General features: G+C 44.2%; 2 protein-coding genes across 3 annotated transcripts; one reads left to right on the top strand and one right to left on the bottom strand.

Moving 5' to 3' along the window:
* Positions 1-1,763: 1,763 nt before the first annotated feature.
* Positions 1,764-17,045, bottom strand: LOC121591158 (homeotic protein Sex combs reduced-like). 2 transcript variants are annotated; one of them, XM_041911579.1, is made up of 3 exons: positions 16,861-17,045; positions 14,593-15,908; positions 1,764-14,131 (listed from the first exon to the last, which is right to left on the bottom strand). In XM_041911579.1, the coding sequence occupies exon 3, from the start codon at positions 13,966-13,968 to the stop codon at positions 13,093-13,095; it is 876 nt and encodes a 291-aa protein (XP_041767513.1). In that variant the 5' UTR covers positions 13,969-14,131; positions 14,593-15,908; positions 16,861-17,045; the 3' UTR covers positions 1,764-13,092. The 2 variants fall into 2 exon arrangements, with proteins under 2 accessions (XP_041767513.1, XP_041767514.1); XM_041911580.1 differs by having other exon boundaries at positions 15,870-15,908.
* Positions 17,046-19,087: 2,042 nt separating this feature from the next.
* Positions 19,088-20,690, top strand: LOC121587825. The gene is made up of 2 exons (XM_041905005.1): positions 19,088-19,244; positions 19,318-20,690. Exons 1-2 carry the CDS (start codon positions 19,221-19,223, stop codon positions 20,671-20,673), a joined length of 1,380 nt encoding a protein of 459 aa, XP_041760939.1. The 5' UTR covers positions 19,088-19,220; the 3' UTR covers positions 20,674-20,690.
* Positions 20,691-20,999: the final 309 nt, after the last annotated feature.

The following is a 20,999-nucleotide window of genomic DNA, read 5'->3' as shown; positions in this document are numbered from 1 at the left end:
CTTCTTCAGTGAGTGGCTGCTTCAACAACCAACAGCATACGCACATGAAATTATCACATCTAACTGCATACACTTTTAGTTATAACAAATATTCGGAGGGCTCGATCTCCGCCAGAATGTCAAGGAAAATTTCCTTTGACACTCGATTTTTTTTTTCTTAAATCTGAAATTAACAACCACGAAATGAAACATGTATAACATGGTTTGCACAAATGATCCGTATGCTTAACTCACGCTTGGTTATAAAGCTGTAACGGGTCGAAAACACTTCGAAGCAGTCGGCGCTGTTTTGCCAAATCTACCGTTGTTTCTTCTTCACTGCCGCTATCGTCACTTACGAAGTGGGATAAAATCATTTCGATGTTTTAAACAAGGATTGTTAGCTTGATAAACGATCGTGTCTTAAATAAACTTGTTTACGTTTTTTGTTTTGATTTTGAACATTTTGACACATCGACACAGCTTTAACGAAAGAAAAAATTTAACGAAACTTGTCTGTCACAAGAACGGTTTCAAAATGCATACCTATTTTCCGTTTGTCTTGACGCACTTGTCTTGTGTCATTTCCGTTTGTGTTTAATAATCGGGCCTCAGATGTCTTTCGGTGAGGTCCCAAAGCGATGATCGAATGAATGGGTAAGTCAACCGTACATGAACACATGCACGTTGTTTACGGCCTTTTTCTCGTTATTGATGATCATCATTTACATTTGTGGTACACACTTGAGATCAAACACGACAATCGGAGATGCCGAACCGCTGTTTCATGCATCTGTAGATTAGATAGAAGGAGTGTTTAAATGATTATTTTAGTCGTCAAACAGAAAGATCGGATACATTGATTGTAGAAAATGTAGAGAAAGCATGAGAAGAAAAATGCTTCGTTGATCGTTTGTTGAAATGCCATTCGCAAGTAAAGTAAATTTGAAACACGACTTACTATCTCTTATAATGGGATATTTTATAAACATTTATTTCTTTTCTTATACAAACGTAATACACACACTGCGCGATCGTGTCATGCTGTCCCGTCAGTCAGGCAACTATATTCCTGTTTGATACTACGTAAAGTAAAGCGAGGAGGAATCAGGAGTATTTATATTGATAAATAAAAAAACCATATATATATATACATTAAAGCAACATTTAAAGAACATTGTGAGCTTTCGGATGTAGCTATTATACTTTATTGATCCATGATATCTTTTATAATGCTACTTACCTCTTAAACCATGAGGTGGTCCGGGATAAGCTTCGGAGATGCATCTACACTAGCCCAATGCTGGCCTTCCACATCCAGGCCGTTATTTCCGATGCTTCCTTACTTCGAACTCGAAGCATTGGTTCGTCCACAGCGGGGTACACCCGAGGAACAGATTCGTTGCGACCGCTCGTCGAAGGAGACGGCCGTTTCAAGTGACACACAACACTCCGATGATTTCGTTTGATTGAATCGGTAAAGTAGTTCTTTTATCAATACATTTGGGTTGGTCCTCATGGCAGGGAGGGATGGATATTGGATCAAAAATTGGAAAGGACGCCATGAGGGCCGGGGAATTGGGGATTTTTTTCTTTAAAGGGATAAGGGACTATTATCAGGGAAGGTATGAATGCGGGAAGGAGGGGTGAGAAATGAGAAATATTCTTTATTTCTTGTTTTATCTATCGATGGATATTCTTTTTTTTCGATAGTAATTGTTGTTATGTTGGTGGCATCATACAAATGCTCTTTTGTAAGTTGTTGGTTGTTTTCTTTTTTTCTTTTGATTGTAGGATTTTGCGAAGTAGAGCATTAATGTGCTATTTTTTGTTTCTTTTTGTTTTGGTACTCTACTTCGATCTTTTCGTACAAAATTTGAAAAATGGAAATTTTACAACTGAGTTTTGTGTGTGTGTGTGTGTGTGTGTGTTTCTTTCTAATGTTTCTTCCTCGTCCGTTTTCTCGTGCTCTCTATATATGCTGCAAGATCTGCTATTATACTGCATATTTTTCTTTGTATTAATCAAAAACACCATTCATTCTACGCTTTCGTCTGCTTCCTGCTCTGCCTATTGCTTTCTCGGATTTCTCCTGAGCGTATCATTACTTGCTGCTTCTTTGTGTTTCTGGTTCCCTAAAAAAGATTTTGCTTTGATTGTAAGGGGGGGGGGGGGGTTGGTATATGGATGCCGCGCAAATATTCATATGACGACTGAGTGGAGAAGGAGGGAGAGTTTGATTTAGAAAACACGGTTTATGGAAAATTAATACGAAACGAGTCCAAACACTCTTCTCTCGCTCTATGTTTGCAATGCGAAATCCTGCCCGTTTGTTATTTCATTAGCGTTTTAGTGTGTTTCTGTTTATATTTATATATTCCATGATTTTTTGTCTAAGAAGATTAAGAAAAACGCAAAGAAACGAAAGAATTTTAGGCACAAAGAATCTACCACAAATGCATCGGGGATGTTTGAGAGCCAAAATGGGTGGGTGGGAAATAAAATCACGCTACTCTATTCACTGCCACACCACGCGGCGCGGCTAACGTGAAGTTGTTACAGAAAGGACGAAAGCGTCTCTCACGCCGAGATCAGGGTGGTGTTTGCTACTATCGAAAACAGGTTGGGATTTCTAGATTATTTGGGCTGCCACTCACAGACGACGAGCACGCAAATGGACCGTCCGTCGTCGGCATTGGCTTGTGGAGCTGTTACGAATTTGGTCGCTTTTTTAGACATTTTTCCAAGCAAAAGGATTGTTTAAAGAGAGAGACGGTAAATTTGAACAATTTGTGTATACATTTCAGCCGATTATTAAACACTACTAGTTGTTATAAACACATCACACCTTACAGGGCGGCGGCAGAGGGAAACCGAGCGCACAATTTGTCTCTCCTCTGTGGGTGGTAGTTGCGCAGTGGGTGAGCAGTTTGCCTTCTCGCCCCACCGGCAGACACACAACACAATGTATTTGGCGCTACGTCGCCCTCCTTCGCACTCTCCTTTTACGCTCCCTCTCTCGCTGCTTTACGGCGCGAGCACGGGCGCGGTTTTGTTTCGATTCTCTACATGCACTTTTTAATTTGGTTAATTTGACATTGAAACTTTGGAGCAATGGTTTTTTTATCGTTATTCCGTGTGTGATGAGTGTGAATGTGTTGCTATTTGTGTGTAAAAGTGTGGTTCTGCGATAACACACCGACTTCGGTGGCCAGCCCCGACCGTGGCACGTAAACGTGTTATTTATTGAAAAATGTGGTACTTTTGTATGGATAATATTTGAATATGACTTTGGTGGATTATAATTTTTAGGTAACAAAAGCAGTTTAAATGTATGCAAAAGGAAAGTGAGAGAGAAGCAACAACAACCTAAGCAGTTATTGCTCGTTGCGAAAGGTATTGCAAGACCAAAATACTAGCAGTTCAAATTGAGAATGCACGTGGCCGCCGGTTGGGCGCCTAGCCCTGGTGTTAGCAACAGAAACCATAACCTCTAACTGTGTATCTGTGGGTGAGCGCATTTATTGCAGGTAAGTTTTTAAAGTTTATATGCTACAGATTTGACGTCACCAGGCGGGAGTTCTCTTCGGTAAAAGGTATGTATGATATCACGGTCAAAAGGAAAAGGTGATGAGCTGATGAACAAGAGTGTGATTTGTTGTGTGGTATTATGCCACCATAATTATTTGCTGCATAAAGATATCCCGTCTGCAAACCCCATTTTACGGCATTTTGGTGCGTATCCTCTTTTTCGTACAAAGTTTCACATTCAATTCGCTCCAATTTTCTGTGTGTTTTTCTTCTTCTTCTTGTTACAAAATATGATTGCAATGATGATCAAGTATAAGGTTTTATATGTGTAGTGTTGATTTTCCTTGTTATTGTTGTTTCATACAATTGTTGTTTCTTTAAATTGATGATGATGGTTGAGCTGCCTTTTTGATCCCGTCTCCCCTTTGAGCGTACAACACTCGGTCTTCCCTCCCTTGTCTATTTTGTTTTACCTATATTTTCACAACTATGTTTTCTTTAAAATGCACACACACAGCCACACATATACATACAGATGTACGGGCAGGAAGTACAGGCTATACAAACAGATGTTGACACCACGTGCGTGTGGTGTCTGTCGCGTGTTGCAAAGAACCGTACATTCCCGCGCACCCTGTATGCTGTTGAGGGACATATGGCGAGGATGCACATCCCCACCAACCCACCCCCTCTGTGCTGATTGTGTGTAGTGTTTGGATCTTCACTTTCTCGCCCAAGCGGGAGTCGGATCAAGCAGACAGCAAAACCGTAAATCAGTTAAAGGGGGATCACAGAACAATTACAAACATTTCTAAATCTTGATTTTACGGTTATTTTCGCAGTTTTGTTTTGCTAGTACTTAGCTCGAACCCTGTGTCTCGAACTTCGAGGCTCTACTACACTTCCTGTTTAGTTTTGCACACACGCACACGCAATGATATCAAATCGTTTTGTTTGCTGCTTTTGACTGTACAATTGTTTCCTTAGCCTTCTTCTCTGACTCCTTCTGTGTTGTTTTTTTTTGTTTACTCTCACTTCTTACTCTCCCTTTACCACTCTCTATCTCATTCTCTCTCTTTCTCTCTTTCGCTGCATAGCCACTGCTGCAGCTGCTGCTCTACTGTCTTCACTTATGCTTAGTACCACCCACTAGCAGTTTCGAATTTAACATTAATATTATACTTCTAAGACTCGGTCGGTTTTTGTTGTTGCTTGCTTTTATCGTTTCAAATACACTTGGCATGCACAATATACACCGTCGTCATGTGGAGTTGTATGTTTGTGTGTGTGTATGTGTGTGATGGGTGGGTGTATCAGTTTTGCTCTATTTTACTGCACATAAGATACGTATATCATCCGACCCACCCATCCGTTTTGTTGGTACTATTGAATCTTCTCTTCGTATGTCTATTTCTCTTTACGGTTTAGGCTAAAAATTGGTTGCAACGGTGTATGTATGTGTGTGGTGGTGAGCGGGTATAATAGAGTTCTTTTCTTTTGAGGGCTCTATCCGTAGGATTATAGTATGTTGGTTCGGCCGAAAACTGCCCACCTTTCCCTGTAGCGCGTTAAGTGTGCCCATTTTTCCAACGAAGGCAAAACGGCCCGCTATTTTGTATGGCCGCTTCTCTCATCAATGGAAATCAATGTCTCAGTGCGATTCTCCCACAAAGGGAGTGATGCACTACTCCCTCCGGACCGGGGACAGCAAGCCCGGGCACGAAGCGCCTGCGAAACAGACGGTTTAATACTTGGTCAATCGTTTCGTTCTTTTTCACATCGAACATCGAAATCGAAATCGACTTTCCCCGCGTATGTGGCAGATGTTGTCACTTTCTCGTACGCCAACAAACCGCTTCACCGCTAGGAGCCCGGAAGGACGACGACGATCCCCTAATTCAAGGGGGAGTTGGGAAACAGTCCGTTACGGGACTGCAAATTGGGTAGGCCCTCAAATTCAGTACCACGAAACGTTCGTTCCCTTCCAGCAGTGTACCTCCTTACGCGCTCTGTAATATACAGAACGAAGTACTCGAAGCCTTAAGGTTCTAAATTCTAAATACAAAACAAAAACCATAACGGAAAAAATGCTTCATCTGCTTCGCAGGTTTCGGGCCCGGTCTACCTTGGTCTTGTGGGGTGTGGACCATGCTGGGCCGAAGAAAGCCAACAGCACAGTTACGACACACAAAAACACACACTAAGGTGTCGGGGGACACACCACAACGCAACGACAGTTCTCAGCGCGCTCAACGACGCACTCTCCCTCTCTGTTTCTCTCATTCAACTTATCAAGCGAGTTTCTCCATGAGAACCATCATTATTTTCTAGTGGCACACAACCGGATATTCCATTCAAAATGTCCTTTTTCTTCTCTTCTGGCTTGGCGGCTTCGTTTGGTTTTAGTTTTTTTTTCAAATCCACACTCTACTAAAGGTGTATATTTATATAATAGTGTTGTCCATTCTCTCTCCTCTACACACATACACCCACGTGCGCGCTAGACTGTCTCTCTTGGTTGCTTTGGTAATACGTGCGTGTACCATATTACGTTCCGAGTGATAAAATCATTATAGTTTCTTCTCCTCGTCCCTATTTGGTTCGCGCAAATGTTTGTGTAACGCCTTTTTACCTACAAGGGTTTTGTGCTCGCGATGGACACTAGCCTGTTACTCGCTCGCCCAAAATAAGGAAAAACGGTTACAACGAGGAACGTTGATGAATTTAATAAAACAAATAGATACGGGTCCTCTCCATGCCGATCCAATCGTTGTGTGTGTGTTGTTAAAAGCAGAATTTCATGGAAAACGATCAACTGTTTTTTTTTGTATTTTTTTTCAGTCCTTTATAATATCTTTGAAAATGAGATAAATGAACTAGAATGGTTGGAAAAATAAAAGAATATGTGTATGGAGATGAAGATATTTTCCAATGCAAACGATTAAATAGAATGGCACACACTCAGGCTTAGCCATCAATATTCAGGTACCGGCAATTCAGGAATTAAAAAAAAATATGTTCAACGCAAGGAATAATGAAATGAAGATCGACCTAAAAGTTCCAGTTTTACATATCGAGAAACTCGACTACAAGCAAGTCCGCCTTTTAGTGGCAATACACTATTGATATGTTTTGTAATGAAAGTAATAGTAATGAAATGTAATTAAATGAATAGTCATGAAGAAAGGAAGGAAAATGAGCAAAGCAAATAATAAAAGAACTATATAAAAAAAAATATTTTTGTACTTTTTTACTTGATTCGTTGCGATGAATATTCTGTCAACACAAGGCAAGGATGTTGTTGAACCGGCATGGAGATGACGGTAAGGAGAGAAAACAAAATGAAAGCGTAAAAAAAAAAGACGTAAGAACTATTACATCTATGAGGCGCGTGTGTGTGTAAATGAAAGAGGATGTACGAAAATTATAGTTAGAATTATAAGATAACAAATAAAAAAAAAGAAGCAAAACATTGTATGATCCGGACTGGTCACTAAGAGGGGCGTCTTTTTTCTAGCGTGTCTTTTTTATGGTAGCGGTATTGGTGGTTGCGGAAGCATCACCACACTTCAAACGAGCTGGACGCGAGGATGCTGGGCGCCGGGAAATGATACTTCTCTCCCTGCTGCCAAGATTCTTCCTTCAAAACCCATCTTCCAATCGATCTTTTCAGTTTTCTAGGCAATAGAAAAATCGATACCGTAACGTAGATTGTTTCTCAAGCATTCTCAGGCACAAAATTTTGTCATTCACAAAAGCCATCTTGATTTCGTTGATGGTGTTAATCGCTTCGAGTGATTATGCTACATTAAGATGTTTGTATTGGCACACCGAGGTTTGTTAAAATGTATCAATTTGTGTATGTATCACACACTATTTGATTTAACGCGCAACGGTGTATCAACACATCCCAATCTAATAGCACAACTTACGAGCGATCGTGAAAAAAACACTTAGATTGAACTGATCGTCTGTTCGCGTCCCAGTATCGTTTGAAATGTAAAATGCTCCCTCGTCCGTTCCCGCGGCAAAAGTTCATAGTGCGCCGAAGGGTGCAATTTACGCGAGAACTGCAGACTGGAATGGAAACCGTAGCAGTTCCCCCCCCTCCAGGCACGCATTTGGGTGTAATTTGAGTTCAAAGCTGCCTGTTTCTTATTTTACTAAAAATGCTTCGTCTGTCTGCAGTCTCTTGATCCTTCTTACTATTTTTTTCTGCACTATTCGCTCTCACAACTCGAGATAAGCTTTACCCCTACCGCAAAAGACAACACTGTTAACCGCCGACGCACACCACCTCCATCATGGTTTAGTTTTTAGATCACAATCAATTGAGATCACGGGGATGTTGTCTCACAGCTTGTGCGTTGGACAACAAATGGGCCCGAAAAATAAAAGAAATTATTATTTTAATTGTGTATAATCAAAGTATTGCAATCGAATGAACAAACTACGACTACGGGAGGATAAAGGACGCAGTAGCTGGGGGTGAATTTTACCTAACACTTCCAGAACTTTAGGGTTGTGTAGAAAAGGACCACACACGGGTGGAAGAAAAGCTTGGAATTTGTTCTAATTTTTGTGTTGGAGACAGGAAGCAGAAGCATATTGGGGGGATGAAATTGCACTTGATACTATATCACCTTTTTTGATTCGTTAGAGGAAAGAAGTTTGGGGGAAAAATAATTTTAAATAAAAAAAAACGATAGAGCGAAGAAAGGAAAACTAAGCCTTCTAAAGGAATGAACCAAACGCCACCCAAATGTTTGAAAGATTGTTTGTTTTAACACAACAGCAACGCTCTTTTACACACCGTTGTTTTGACCCTTTACGAACTTATCTTCTCATCCTTTTGTTCGGCGAGAACAAATTAAATTTCGTTGTAAAATTGAATTTCTACAGTGTGGCCTAACAATGTTAGGAACGTAACTGGGGGAGGAACACGATGGTATGTTCCATAAAGACCCGCACACACACACACACACGCACATACGCGCACCTGCTCCAACTATCGTTTTACATCACAAATTTGTCCTCCCAAAGGAACTCCCGCGCTTCCGCTCGGGGGGGCTTCGTAAGTTCCTTCAGTTCAGCATGCATTTCCTTTCTGTCTGTTTTCAGTAGAGTTAATTTTAACACGGACCACAACACACAGACACCAAGCAATTTGAGTAATAACAACACACTTAGTGCCTCCAATTCATTGCAGATGGGGGGAGGGGGAGGGGGGGGCGATGGTGATAATCAAGAGAAAGGGAGGATATGGGAGTTATACTCCAGGACCTAAAGTACACCAACACAACAGTTAGTCGTTAGTGCCGACTCTGCTCCTTCATTGCATACTCATTGCATGATCGTTGCATCTCTAGAGCCCATCCAATAACACCCAGCACCACCCGCTCCTTACCACCACGTATTCCCCCCTAGTGTAAAACATACAGCGCTTAGTGTTGGTTTAAGTTTTTGTACTGCGATTGCTGCTGCCTCTACTTTGCACTGTGCATCGAGCAATGCGTTTATCCTGCCCCGTTCTTCGATGTGTTTGGGACTGGATGGGGTTGGTTGTGGGTTTTGTAGCGGAGTTGTTCTTTTCTCTCTCTTTCTCCCTCTTCATTTTGGTCACGCTGCACGTATTATTTGTATCGTCCAATTAGTGAAATCCCGATGGGCAAAATTTGATATGCGAAAGGTACGCATATCACACAAAACAAGACAATCTATGTAGAGCTTTAGATTTAGATTTAGAAGAAAAATGAAATTTGCATCTCAAGGGCGCGACACTAATACGAATACGATTTTTGCACATGTCGATGCAAAAAAGGTATTGCCGTACCAAAAGGAGCCAGATACATACGTATGTACCAAGTTGTTGCACCACTTCATCTGGGGTTATAGTTATTTACGGAATGAAAAGATATTGCCCAAAAGGGTAGATTTTTTTCTTCTTCTGAAGTAATTTTAAATATTTACAGGTACTTCTGCACAAATGCAAACGATATCTATAATTTCTGCATTGCAAAACAAATTCGATGGACATTTTCAAAGTCAGCCAAAAAAAGTTCACTAAGTTCTCAAGGCTGAATATCACAAATAGAGCAAAAACGGGTATACATTTTGCCATGAAAAAACGAAATGTGGAAATTCCAATTTAATAGTAGCTGTACCCGGTACCACATTCTGCACCTTTTTCCCGCCACGATAGGAGGCGAGATGATGGTCAAATGATTCTACGTTACAGCTTTCAAATTCGCCAATTTTCACCAGTTTGGTGGTTTGTGAGCTAATATGCCCTGGTGTGTTTACATCTCTTTCGCCCAAACAAACGCCCACTTTGCTGCCAATCCCATCGAGAACCTAAGAACCAACCAACTCAGGATTGCCTCAGTTAACGACACAGCAAACAACACATTACGACTGTTTTCTCTCCTACAGTTTTTACCCCCTCGGTTCGACTCTTCCGCTGCTGTTGATTCATCTACATCTTCTGTCTCTGAATGTGTGCAAATTTTGTTTGTGTTTTTTAAATGTATATATATATATATATATCCTTTGTACAATTGAAACTGGTTTCCTTCCTCACGTCAGATAATATAAACACACCCGCGCGCGCAGCAACACTCCACCATGTATCCTTCATTCTAATTTTACACACACCGAAGTGCACCGTAATACACCTGTGTGTGTAAGTGAGTCTGGTTGCTGTGCGTGAACGGACGCGCGCGGGAGATCCTCTCATCTTCATTAGCATAGAAAATCTGTTTCTTAAAATTCAAATTTATATCACCGTTTTTTTTTTCTTAAAAAGAGAAGCAAAAACAAAGAAGACAACAATCCATTACCCTCTGCTGTCCACTTATTATCGTCATATTATCGATTACGATCCGTTGGACAGTTGTGTGCGTGGGTGTGTGTGTGTGTGTGTATGTGGGTCTCGGTACTTTCCAAACTGACTGACTGACTGGAAAAAAACTACTTATATACTAATTTGTAAGTGTCCAAAATGAAAGAGAAACAGGAATATCCCCTCCCGTGTCCCATTATCATAGTGTACACGCCCTGGGTGGTTTATGTTTCCAACTTTGCCAAATTATGCTCCATACTCTACACATCGCTGCTGGGCGGTGGGCTTACAGAAGTACAAATTGAAGGGAACAGATATTCGCTAATGGGCGATAATAGTACGAATATGGAAGGAAGGTACGTTGCGGCAGAGAAAGGCTCTGAAACACGTTGGAAGTATGTTTGCATTGTCCGGCTATTAGCCAGGAAACAAAACAAAGGGAACAATTGTGTGAATCCCAAAACATGTATCGCCTCGCTTCGCTTGAGCATAACTGTTGTGAACAATACACGATGCACACACACTCCACCACCATCACGGAGAACCTTCCGCTCGGAATGATGCGCACGGATGTGTCCAGGCATTAGGATTGAAGGGATCGCCAAAACATTATTGCCTTCGTTGTTCGCCCCCAAGGGGTCGTGTAGTAGTTTACAAAACAGACAAAAAGGAAAAAAGTTATAAATGTTAATCAAAATTTTAACAGTCGGCTGCTTAAGCCGACCGAAAATCACAATGCTTGGCACCAACTCAATTTGGCGTACAAAGTACACGCACACAGGTAGTACAACTAGAATAAAACGCACTAAAAGTATAAAGGTTATATCTTATGCAAAAGATAATTAAAAGAAGAAAAAAATTCAACAATGTTTTCGCTGCACAAACGTCTGCGGCCGACATTCTCTTCCCCCGTCCTTAACAAGGAGGCGAAAGAGAGAGTATGGCAACGTTATGCAACGACGGAAAACGTCGAAGTTTTAGCTGCATTGGTACAGCAGCCAATATCCCAAACACCATGTGTTTGCGAAAGAAAAAAAAACCCACCACACCCACACACGATGATGATTGCTTCCTTTCAGAGGCTTGAGTGTGCCTATTGCTGTGCTCTGGAGTACATTATCAGGACTTGCCTCTTCTAAAAAAAAAAACCATACGCACTTTTGGTCTCTTGTGTGCCTCGCGTCTCACCTACTACTGGCACTAATAGCTGGCCCTACTGATAAATTTCCGTGTTTTATCACTCCAACCATGCACCATGCACCATCAGTTTTCCTCTCTTTGTCCTAACCCTGTCCTTCCGCGAGACACTTGCACACAAATGACGAATGCTTTTGTCTATATACCGAAAGCTCTTCTTCATTGTCTCTCGCTCTTCCTGCTCTATCGTTGTGTACTTTTAATTTCGCACTACCCCATCATCCGTGTTTAGCGAGACACACACACAGCACACTGCTATTAACGCATGTCCTTTGCTGTTGCCCTCAACTTCAACCTCGTCTGCCAGTGGGGAAGGGTTGTACCATTTATCTTTAGTTCCCTTTCTTCTGTCATTTATAATTATCGTACGACTTTTATCGCGACATCGTAATGGATCGTTCAAAATAAAAGTTTTAACTTGTGATCATTATATACCGCGAAATCAGAACGTTCGAAACAAAAAAAAACACATATAGTCATAAGGATTCCTTTACATACATACACGTAAGACTACTCCTACCCTCTCCTATCCTTCCCTACCACGCACTCCTACCTTGATTTCCTCCTTCTGCGGCTGCCGATGATTCTCTCCTTTCTTACTTCCTCGCAGTCAGGCGCAGGCGGTAGATGCAGCATTTACAACCTCAGTGCAAACGACGATCGTACACTGATGATGATGATCGTGTCGACAAATTTGCGGAAGGCGACATACGGCGGCGACGGCGGTGACGGTTACGATAGCAACCAACGCAACCAACATCGGTATCTTCATGCATTAGCAACAACACAGCACCACAAACGGTGCGATGAGCACACTTCTCCCATTCTCTCTCTCTTCAACGTTGTATATCGATGATAGAAAGAAACCACAAGCCAGATTTCGACAGGAAATTACACCTTCCCAAACCGTCCGTTTACTAGCGCTTGAAAAGGGTTGACCCCCTTTCAGTGCAACAGAACGGGGTTTGTATTCTCACAGCATGTGAGACGGCCGGGTGTTCCCTAAAAGGAAGAAACTGTCACACAATGACACAACGGCACATCTGCAGGATGACCCTGCGCGCTTTGCTCTCTAGGGATGAGTGGTTGTGTCGTGGAGCTGATGGAACCACTCACTTTCTTCCAACCATATATCCACGAACGGGCATTATTTCCCTTCTGCGCAATCCTTTGCAGGTCACTGAATGTTGATTTCTCGCCAGTTTCTCTCACTATCTTTCGGTCACAAATTAGAGGGGGATGAGGATAGTTGGGCACATTTACTGCTGCTTCACATCTGTCGCTTTCGCGGGCAGCTGGTGTTGCTGCTTAGCTTTCCTCCGTCGATTTCGTTTCCGCTGGCGCACCACCGAGAGCGGTGGCGCATCGTCAGTTCGCCGTATCGTCGACAGCTCCTTGTCGCTAGCGCCTTCAACGCTCGTCGTCATCGTTATCGTATTATCATCATCTTGCTCTCGCGTCACTTGCTCGAGACTGTTTCTGCTACTGCCACTGCCGCTACTCTGTCTGCCATTGCTGCTGGCTGTTACGGTGACGACGGGTTGTTAAGCCTGCACGTTGAGAATCGTTTTCAGATTGTGCGTGAAGGCAGCGGCATGGCGATTGCTTGCCTTGGCCGCAGCCGATGCACACGATTTCATCGCCTTGCTCCGCAGTCGCGTCTGCTGCTGCTGCTGGCTGTGGTACTGCTGCTTCAGCCCCACGTTGATGGAGGAGGATCCTGCCGCCCCCTTTCTATTAGCGCCACCGGCCATCGAAGTGTGGACGGATGAACCGCCTCCGACGGCGCCGCCACTCGCCATCATCATCATCGACGAGAAGGAACTGCTAATGCTAGTAGTGCTGCTGCTGCTGCTGCTACCATTGCCGCCACCGACGGTCCAGTGGACTGGTGGTTTCGGCAGCGCGGTGGGTGCGGGTGCATCATAGCACTTGCTGCCCGCAAAGTGGGAAAAGTTTGGCGGCGAACCTGATACAGGTCCGGCGGCCGTACCAGCTCCCATCGGCGAGGACATCATCATCGGGAAGCTGCCGCTACTGCTCGGACTGGAGCGCTGATTAAAGCTGTTTGAGCTGTTGCTGCTGTTGTTGCTATGGCGACCACCACCACCTCGTCCACCGGTGGGTGAATACGACGGTTGCCTTTGCTGCTGCTGTTGCTGCTGTTGTACTATCGGTATTGTGTTGGACGAGGAGAAAATACTACGGAAGTAGTTCGCACTCGGTGACCGCTGACTGCGGCCTCCTCCACGCTGCTGCTTGCCATTGCTTCCGGTGTTGCCACCATGCTGCTGCTGCTGCTGCTGCTGCTGTTGCTGCGTCGAAGGGCTCAGCTGCTGCGGGCTGTGGTTGTGGAAGTACCGCTCGGCATGGTTACCACTGCCAGCATTGCGGCCGTTACGATTGTGCGAGTTTGTCATCGCGCCTGGAGTAGTCTCTCGTTCTCTTCACAGCTCTCTCTTGTGGGTGGAGGTATGGTTCCTGCCGTGTTTTTGCACTTTCACTTTTTCGACCGTTTCGGACGTGACGTCTATTTACACACATGCATATACACACACGACAATTGCGCGTCGACTCCGCTCGCTATCATGCGTTACAGAAACAGAAACAAAATGAAAATTAATCACTTACAGGCCTTGCTCGCTACGTAACTTTACGACTGTAGATGTGTATGGTATGGTGCGTGCGAGTGTGTGTGTGATCGCTCTTACAAACGCACTTTCTATTTTCCTAATTCTCTCTTTCGATTAGCGACAAAAGAGCAGAAAAGAAACGCACTTTTTGCTTCATTCGTATATTCGCTTTGTCCACTCGCTTGGCTTCTCACTCACTCTCCCAACGGTCGTATCGATACTGATTCGCTTTCTCGCACGCGGGGCACACACACTGCAGCTGCACACACATACACACATACACAATACGAAATTTATGGTGGCAACGGTCGACTTATCGCTGCTGCGTTACTTTCACGAAGGGGGAACTCTACTTTGCGTTCAAAATGCAATTCTAAACGGTGTGCTACACGCTTTTGTCTTCACTCGTACCTGTTTCGCTCCTGCCGTACAGCCAAACACAATTGTCTTGTGAAAATGTTACCCTCGAGGTACACCGAATGCGCCTTCATATAAGAACAAATGCACTGTGCATCGACGACGAGTGCTCCTAATGCAGGCACGCAAAATGCTCACGCGTCGTGTACGTATACACACACTCACACACCTCTTTGCTTTTTTCACTGAACGATGAAAAGAAAACTAGCGCATGTAGAGCACTGTTGCGTTTCGCACTGTTTCGCGATTAGTTGGGGCAATTCGCTTACTATCACAGAATATATTGAATGGAATAAGTAAAAGCCACCACCGTTTACACCTTTTCTGAAACACACACACTGAGGGTGAGGTGGGCTCGCGTTTCTGTTCGATCTGAGCACGGCGCTTCCGAGAGATGATCGTTCAACCAGCGCACATCCGCGAATGAGAGAGGAGAGAAGGCTCGAACGTCGCCTTTCGCCTAGCCCCTGTGGTTCGTCCGTTGTTAGCGCGTCTACCCCTCTAAGGGTGGAGGGGACGGGGCGATGTTATGCTTTGGTCGTTGCACAGCACAAACGGTTGCTATGTGCAGCTGCCGTCGCTCTTTCACAGCACTGTTGTTTCTGACCCCGTTTGCCTCTAGCCCGTTGGGAATATTCACACAGCCGCCGCTGCTGCTGCTGCTGCTGCTGCTGCTGCTGCTTGCCTGCTGTTTTGTTTCCCCCTGTGTATGTGCGCGCTGGCGAGATTGTAGACACCGATGTGCCTCGCGAAAAGGGACATCCACACAAACACGCGCGCGCGAGCGAACACAATACTCAACAATGGGGGAAAATACTTATTGCTTCTGCTTCTCTCTCACTCTCGCTCCCTGTCTGTCTGTCGTTTGCTGAACGCTTTTTTGCAACGATTTTTTGCTTCGTATTCCTTGCTTTGTATTCAAGAAAATGTGCCAAATACGCGAGCTGGTGGTAGTTTCATTACTACACTACTAATAATTTTAACTGCTAAAAAATAACACTATGTTTGTTTCTCTCTCTATCGAGCGATTTTCGTGCATTATCCACGGCACAACATCACACAAGCTGCTTGTTAGCTTCCCTCAGCGCTTCACTGCATAGACACGGTTCCGTCTTGTGCCCAAATCGACGCCTTGGACCTTGGAGCCTCTCGTCTACACAAACGCTGGAGCGAATGTCCGTATTGCTTCTGCAACGACGACAATAACAAAATTGCGTGCGTACGTGCGTGCGTGTCTGTATGCTCACAACGCGACAATCGCTTTTCCTTACAATTATTATTGGTGTATAAGTGGGCGCCGTTGTTATACTCTGCAAGAGAGAAGGAAAAGTATAAATTTACACAGTGTCATTACCAAAGAAGGTACGAAAACTGAAGGGAGAGAGAAAGCTGGGTGAAATGAGAGAGCACCTAAAAACAAATTCATTTGTCAAATACATTGAATAACAGTTGCCTTTCTGCCATGTTGTAGATGGTAGCAAAAAAACAGTTTTATGTAACGGAAAAACGTAGCAAAATGTGTGGTTTTGGCTTGAAAATACACTTCCTGCTAACACCCTACCACTAGATGTGTATTTGAAACGTTTCGCGCATTCACACACACCAACAAGCAACGGTGTGTAGCCGTTGTACATACGTGTGGCGTACAAATGAAACCACAAGATGGCGGCGGTGTCCTCACACGATACAACGCAATACACTTTTTTGCCTTCAACAATGTGTAACGTATTGGGTGAGTGGTGCAAAAAGCATGCTGTCGGGTGGGGGTAATTCCCAACCATCGTAAAATTCAGTGTACTGTGTTGTAACACACAAAAAATGCTTTCAGTACGGGTGAAACCCAACACTGCGAACACGAACAAAGTCGCGCACTACTACATCTATCGACTCGTTTTCGAAGGGGTTGTTATAGTCCATGGCCACACGTAGGGGAGCGAGCCAGGGCACGTTAAAAGCAAAGTAGTGCGATTCTAATCTTTTTTTTTTGTCTACTGCTTAGCATTGCAGTACCGAAAAAAACACGCACAAAGAACTACACGCACGAATTCATAGCTATCGACACATTCAAGCACAAATGGATTGTGCGTACGTGACGATCCACAGCAAACACAAAAAGAGAGCTCTACTATTCGTTGGGCGTAATGCGTCATGGATGTGAAGTGTTGCGCACACAATGAAAAAAAAACGAGGAGCAGCCATCAGACTCTGGAAAATTCCAACCTAAACGTAACGATAACTAAGTGCCAGCAAACAGTAACTCACGGAAAAGGGGTATTTTTCCACTTCACAAACACGGCTACCAGGGATTTTCTCTTCCTGCACTCGTGCGCTTTGCCTTTAACTTTTCTACTTCACACTTCTGCTCACTCACACACTCCTCGCGCACTTCCACTCTCTGACTCACGGTCTCTGACGAACGATCCGTTCACATCGAGTTTGTAATTCAAAATGATTCTTTCGGGTGCTGCCCCAGTTCAGACGGTCCAAGGCCGTGAGCTTTCGTGAGCTTTTCAAGAAAGTTGGATGCCAAGCAACATATTTCAAGCAAATCCGCCATGTCGATTTCGAACGTTTGTCAAATGTAGTTATCCACATTGTCAGGGTAGAGAAATGTGTGCTTCATTTTCGTCATAGAAAAGGTTCAATCGATAGTTTTTTTAATTTAAAGGTTGTTAATCTGTTCTATAATTCTCGAATTAGTGTGAATCGTTGGAGGAAATAAAAAAGGTTCATATTTAACGTTTGATGAAAGATTTACAGATGTTGCAGTGTGACCAGATTATTTTGGCGGTTTTCGGTAGGCGCATCAAAATTTTATCGGTAGTTTTCGGTAGGTTAAAACTCGAAACTTAACTGAGTTAAAAGAAGTAAACGCGAAAGAAGTGTTAAGCGAGATGGAGGGGGGAGGGGGGTGCTAATGCGCAAAATGAAAGTTCCATCTCACGAGAATATGCATCCTTTATCTGGGACATGGATTAGATTTGGTTCAGCGGTTACACAAATGAAGGTCTTTCTGAAGTGTCGATGTGAAAATTGTACTGGGAATTCTAAGCCAAAGAAGAACTAAGATGCACATTTTTTTCTCAGTGGTGGCAAGTTCTTTTTCTCGGGGCTCCACCCGACCGCTTAGGGCCGCAGCAGTGCTCCATTGGATACAACTTTATCGTACGTGCTGTCATTAGATTTTCGCTGGATTATTTAGATTGATTTAATTGTTTGGCTGAGTTTCATAGTTCAATGATTAAAAAATTGAGATTTTTTCCTTCAAATCCTAGGTATAGATATACATCAGTATTTCTGGTCACTTTGCTCACAGGGCAAGGCGAGCTTTTTGGCGGCCACCGTCGCAAAACCGTCGCAAAACGTCAAAACCGACGTCGCCAGCGAGCGAAACTCGCAACGATTTCGAGGCGCTGGCGACGGTCGTTTTTGACGTTTTGCGACGGTCTTTGACCTTTCGAGCGAGCTTTTGCCCTGCGAGTCAGTGTGGCCAGATTATATTGGCAGATTTCGGCAGGAGCACTGTTGAGAACGCAACCATTTAAACTTAATCAATTATTTTAACGATCAATTTCGTTTTACCCTACTAGCAAAGATAATGAAAAAGTGTGCGAATTTTATAAATAATGTGTGTGGTTTGAGGCAAGATTGAGTGAAGCTATGAATTAAAATATGCTTTTGTTTGCAATAAAAGTGATAAAATATTTATAAATGTGTTATGTGTCAAAGTTTTTCTTTTGATTCGGATGCACCAAGTCCGTGTGAAGGGAAGCGCATAGCGTGCTAAGAAAGAAATGATCGGGAGGGGGTTTCAGTCCAGCGCAGCGCAACTCGCTGGAATCAAGTAGGGTACCAGTTCAGCGCAGCGCAAGGCGAAAGAAACTGAAAGGAAGGGGTTTGAGGAAAATACAATGCAACAGCGCGAGCGTTCTTTTCGGTGGCACTCACTGGCGCTCTGCCTCGTGCATTTTAAAGGCATGCAATAGAGCGCATTCTCTCCGTAAAGGCGCTCCATCCGCCATTTTTAATTTTCAGCCCAAAACAACGGACTTCGGATCCGATCTTGGGCCGGACCCCCACCGTGTGTTTGTACCTACCCCTCGACTGAAAATTTAATTCTCTTTGTCTGTCAGGTGAGCTTAAACCGCGGACAGTGAGATTCAAATCCCATTTTTAAATAATTTTCTTTGACGAGCAATTCTCGGAATCCCCACAACTGACACGTTCTACTTATTAGGAACATTAAATTTTAACGGATAAAACTAAAAACTGCCAGGCAAACAAAAGTGCATCAGCGCGATAAGTAACAAATGAGGATAGCGATCCTTGAAACAGCAACCCAAGCGCCACAGATTAAGCTTAAACGACTGAAAAATCAAATATCTGTGATTTTCAGTAGGATAAATGGAAAATCGGTAGTTTTAGGGCGGTCATCTGTGAATCGGTAGGAATACAGATAAATCGGTATTTCTGGTCACTTTGAGATGTTGTTGGCCTTTTCTGCGCGCCTTCTTTCGAGCCACCGGCTTTATGATTAGGCTTGGCTTTCCATTAGATTATCTCCTTTTCCACTATCAGTTCAGCAAAGGTTATTGCTTATTTCGTGTTACACGTTAAAGAAAATGAGTGCCAGTGTCGGAACTAATGTAAGTTGAGCACTTTAATTCGCAGAGTGGACATATTTTCCCACAATGTAAACTAATAAAACTTTCTCCCCAGAATGCCGGATCGTTGCTGTTGGACTGCTACTGCTACTCGGTTCAATCGGGCGAAGAAACGTTCATGAGCTATGTGACCAAGCATAAAGCCGACCTTATCAGTGCGGTTCAGCTACTGCCGAAAGAGGAAGCAACGCAGGAGATAGAGCTGGCTCTCTGCTTTATGCAGCACTACATGCATCTGGAAGATGACGGCCTGCTCGATCAGCCCAATGCCCAGCACCGGGTGCTGATCGATCGGCGCAAGTCGCTGTTCGAGATACTGCTGGACCTGCACTCGTCCATGCGTGCGACATGTGTCGGCTTCAAACTGTTCTTCTACGGAGAAAACCCGATTACAAGCGAATTTATACAGCTGCTGCTTCAGTACCCCCTCTTTTCTACCGTGGATGGCGAGCAGCTGTCGCTGACCGCAGAAATTCCACTGCACATGGCCTACTGTACCATGGTTGTGTTTGATTCTTGCGATCTCGAATCGGCCAGCGATCGTTTGGCGCTGGCGTGGACTACCAACGCGGTACCGTGGGCCATCCGGAATGTGCTGGTGCAGGAAAACGTAAAGGACGAGTTCGTACAGCTCGTTAAGGCGAAGCTGAAGCCTTTTAGCGACAGCCAAAAGCAATACCTGCGCGCACCGTTCGAACAAGCGCTCGCTGCGGCCAAGAGCTACGGTGCCCAGCTGGTACAAAGTGACTCCGATGCGAATGACGTTAAACCAATGCTGGCATTCGTCCCGGGCGTGCAGTACCTGCTGTCGAACAATCCCACTGCCGTACAGCCCAGCCCGATAGTGGCAGTAAACGCTTTCCGTACTGTGAAGGAAGCCCTTACGCTCGCCAACAGCAACAACGGAGGCTCCGTATCGCTCTGGACCGAAGAGCTGTCGACAACGTTCGAAGCTGCGTATGGATTGTGCAGCCAGACGTTGTGGGTGAACAGTTACGCCGAGTTCAATCCGGAAAGTCCGTACACGTTCCGGGCGGAGGATTTCTGCTACGGCTCGGAGTATGCCGTGTGCGAGAAGAAGGTAAAGACCGTGTTTGCACCCACGGTTGCCACACCAACGAACGACGCGGAGAAGAATCGTACCGCGATCAAGAGCCTGGGCACGTACGTGGCAAACAAGCGCAACTACCGTGGCAGCACGCTGCTGGTGAAGTGCGGCATTCGCTACGAAACGCTCTGTTCACCGGCCGAGCTGGAAGCTTACGGTGAAGGGCATCGCCTGTGCGTGGTGGAAAACTTCTGGGACACGTACGTGTCGCTGGATGCGTCCGACCGTCATCTGCTGTTGGATACGGTCCACAATCAGCGCAAAGTCGTTTGCATTCCGTACGGTGTTACGCTCGGTAACTGAAGTCGAGCACATTCCACCCCCTTTTTGTGGAAGTGGAGCATGTTTTTGAAAATGATATTTCGGTACGACTTTAACGAACGATGTCATTCCAAGTAAGTAAAGGGCACTCTCACTTTGAAAGGGTTCTAGCTTTTCTCATATTAAATGTCAATATCGTTCTTAACAGGAAACCATTCTTTTGAATCTTTCAATAAAGTGTTATTGTTTTATACGAATAATCCCTCAATGGTGGGCCATTTTCTACCAGCAATGAAAAAAGATACGGCATAGGAAGCGATCACAAAAGTTCACATTATGATGCTGCATTTACCTCCTCCATGCTCCAT

Source organism: Anopheles merus, chromosome 2R (genome assembly GCF_017562075.2).
Source record: "Anopheles merus strain MAF chromosome 2R, AmerM5.1, whole genome shotgun sequence".
In the NCBI taxonomy this organism is placed as follows: Eukaryota; Metazoa; Arthropoda; class Insecta; order Diptera; family Culicidae; genus Anopheles; species Anopheles merus.
This window is presented reverse-complemented; position numbering and strand designations above follow the sequence as displayed.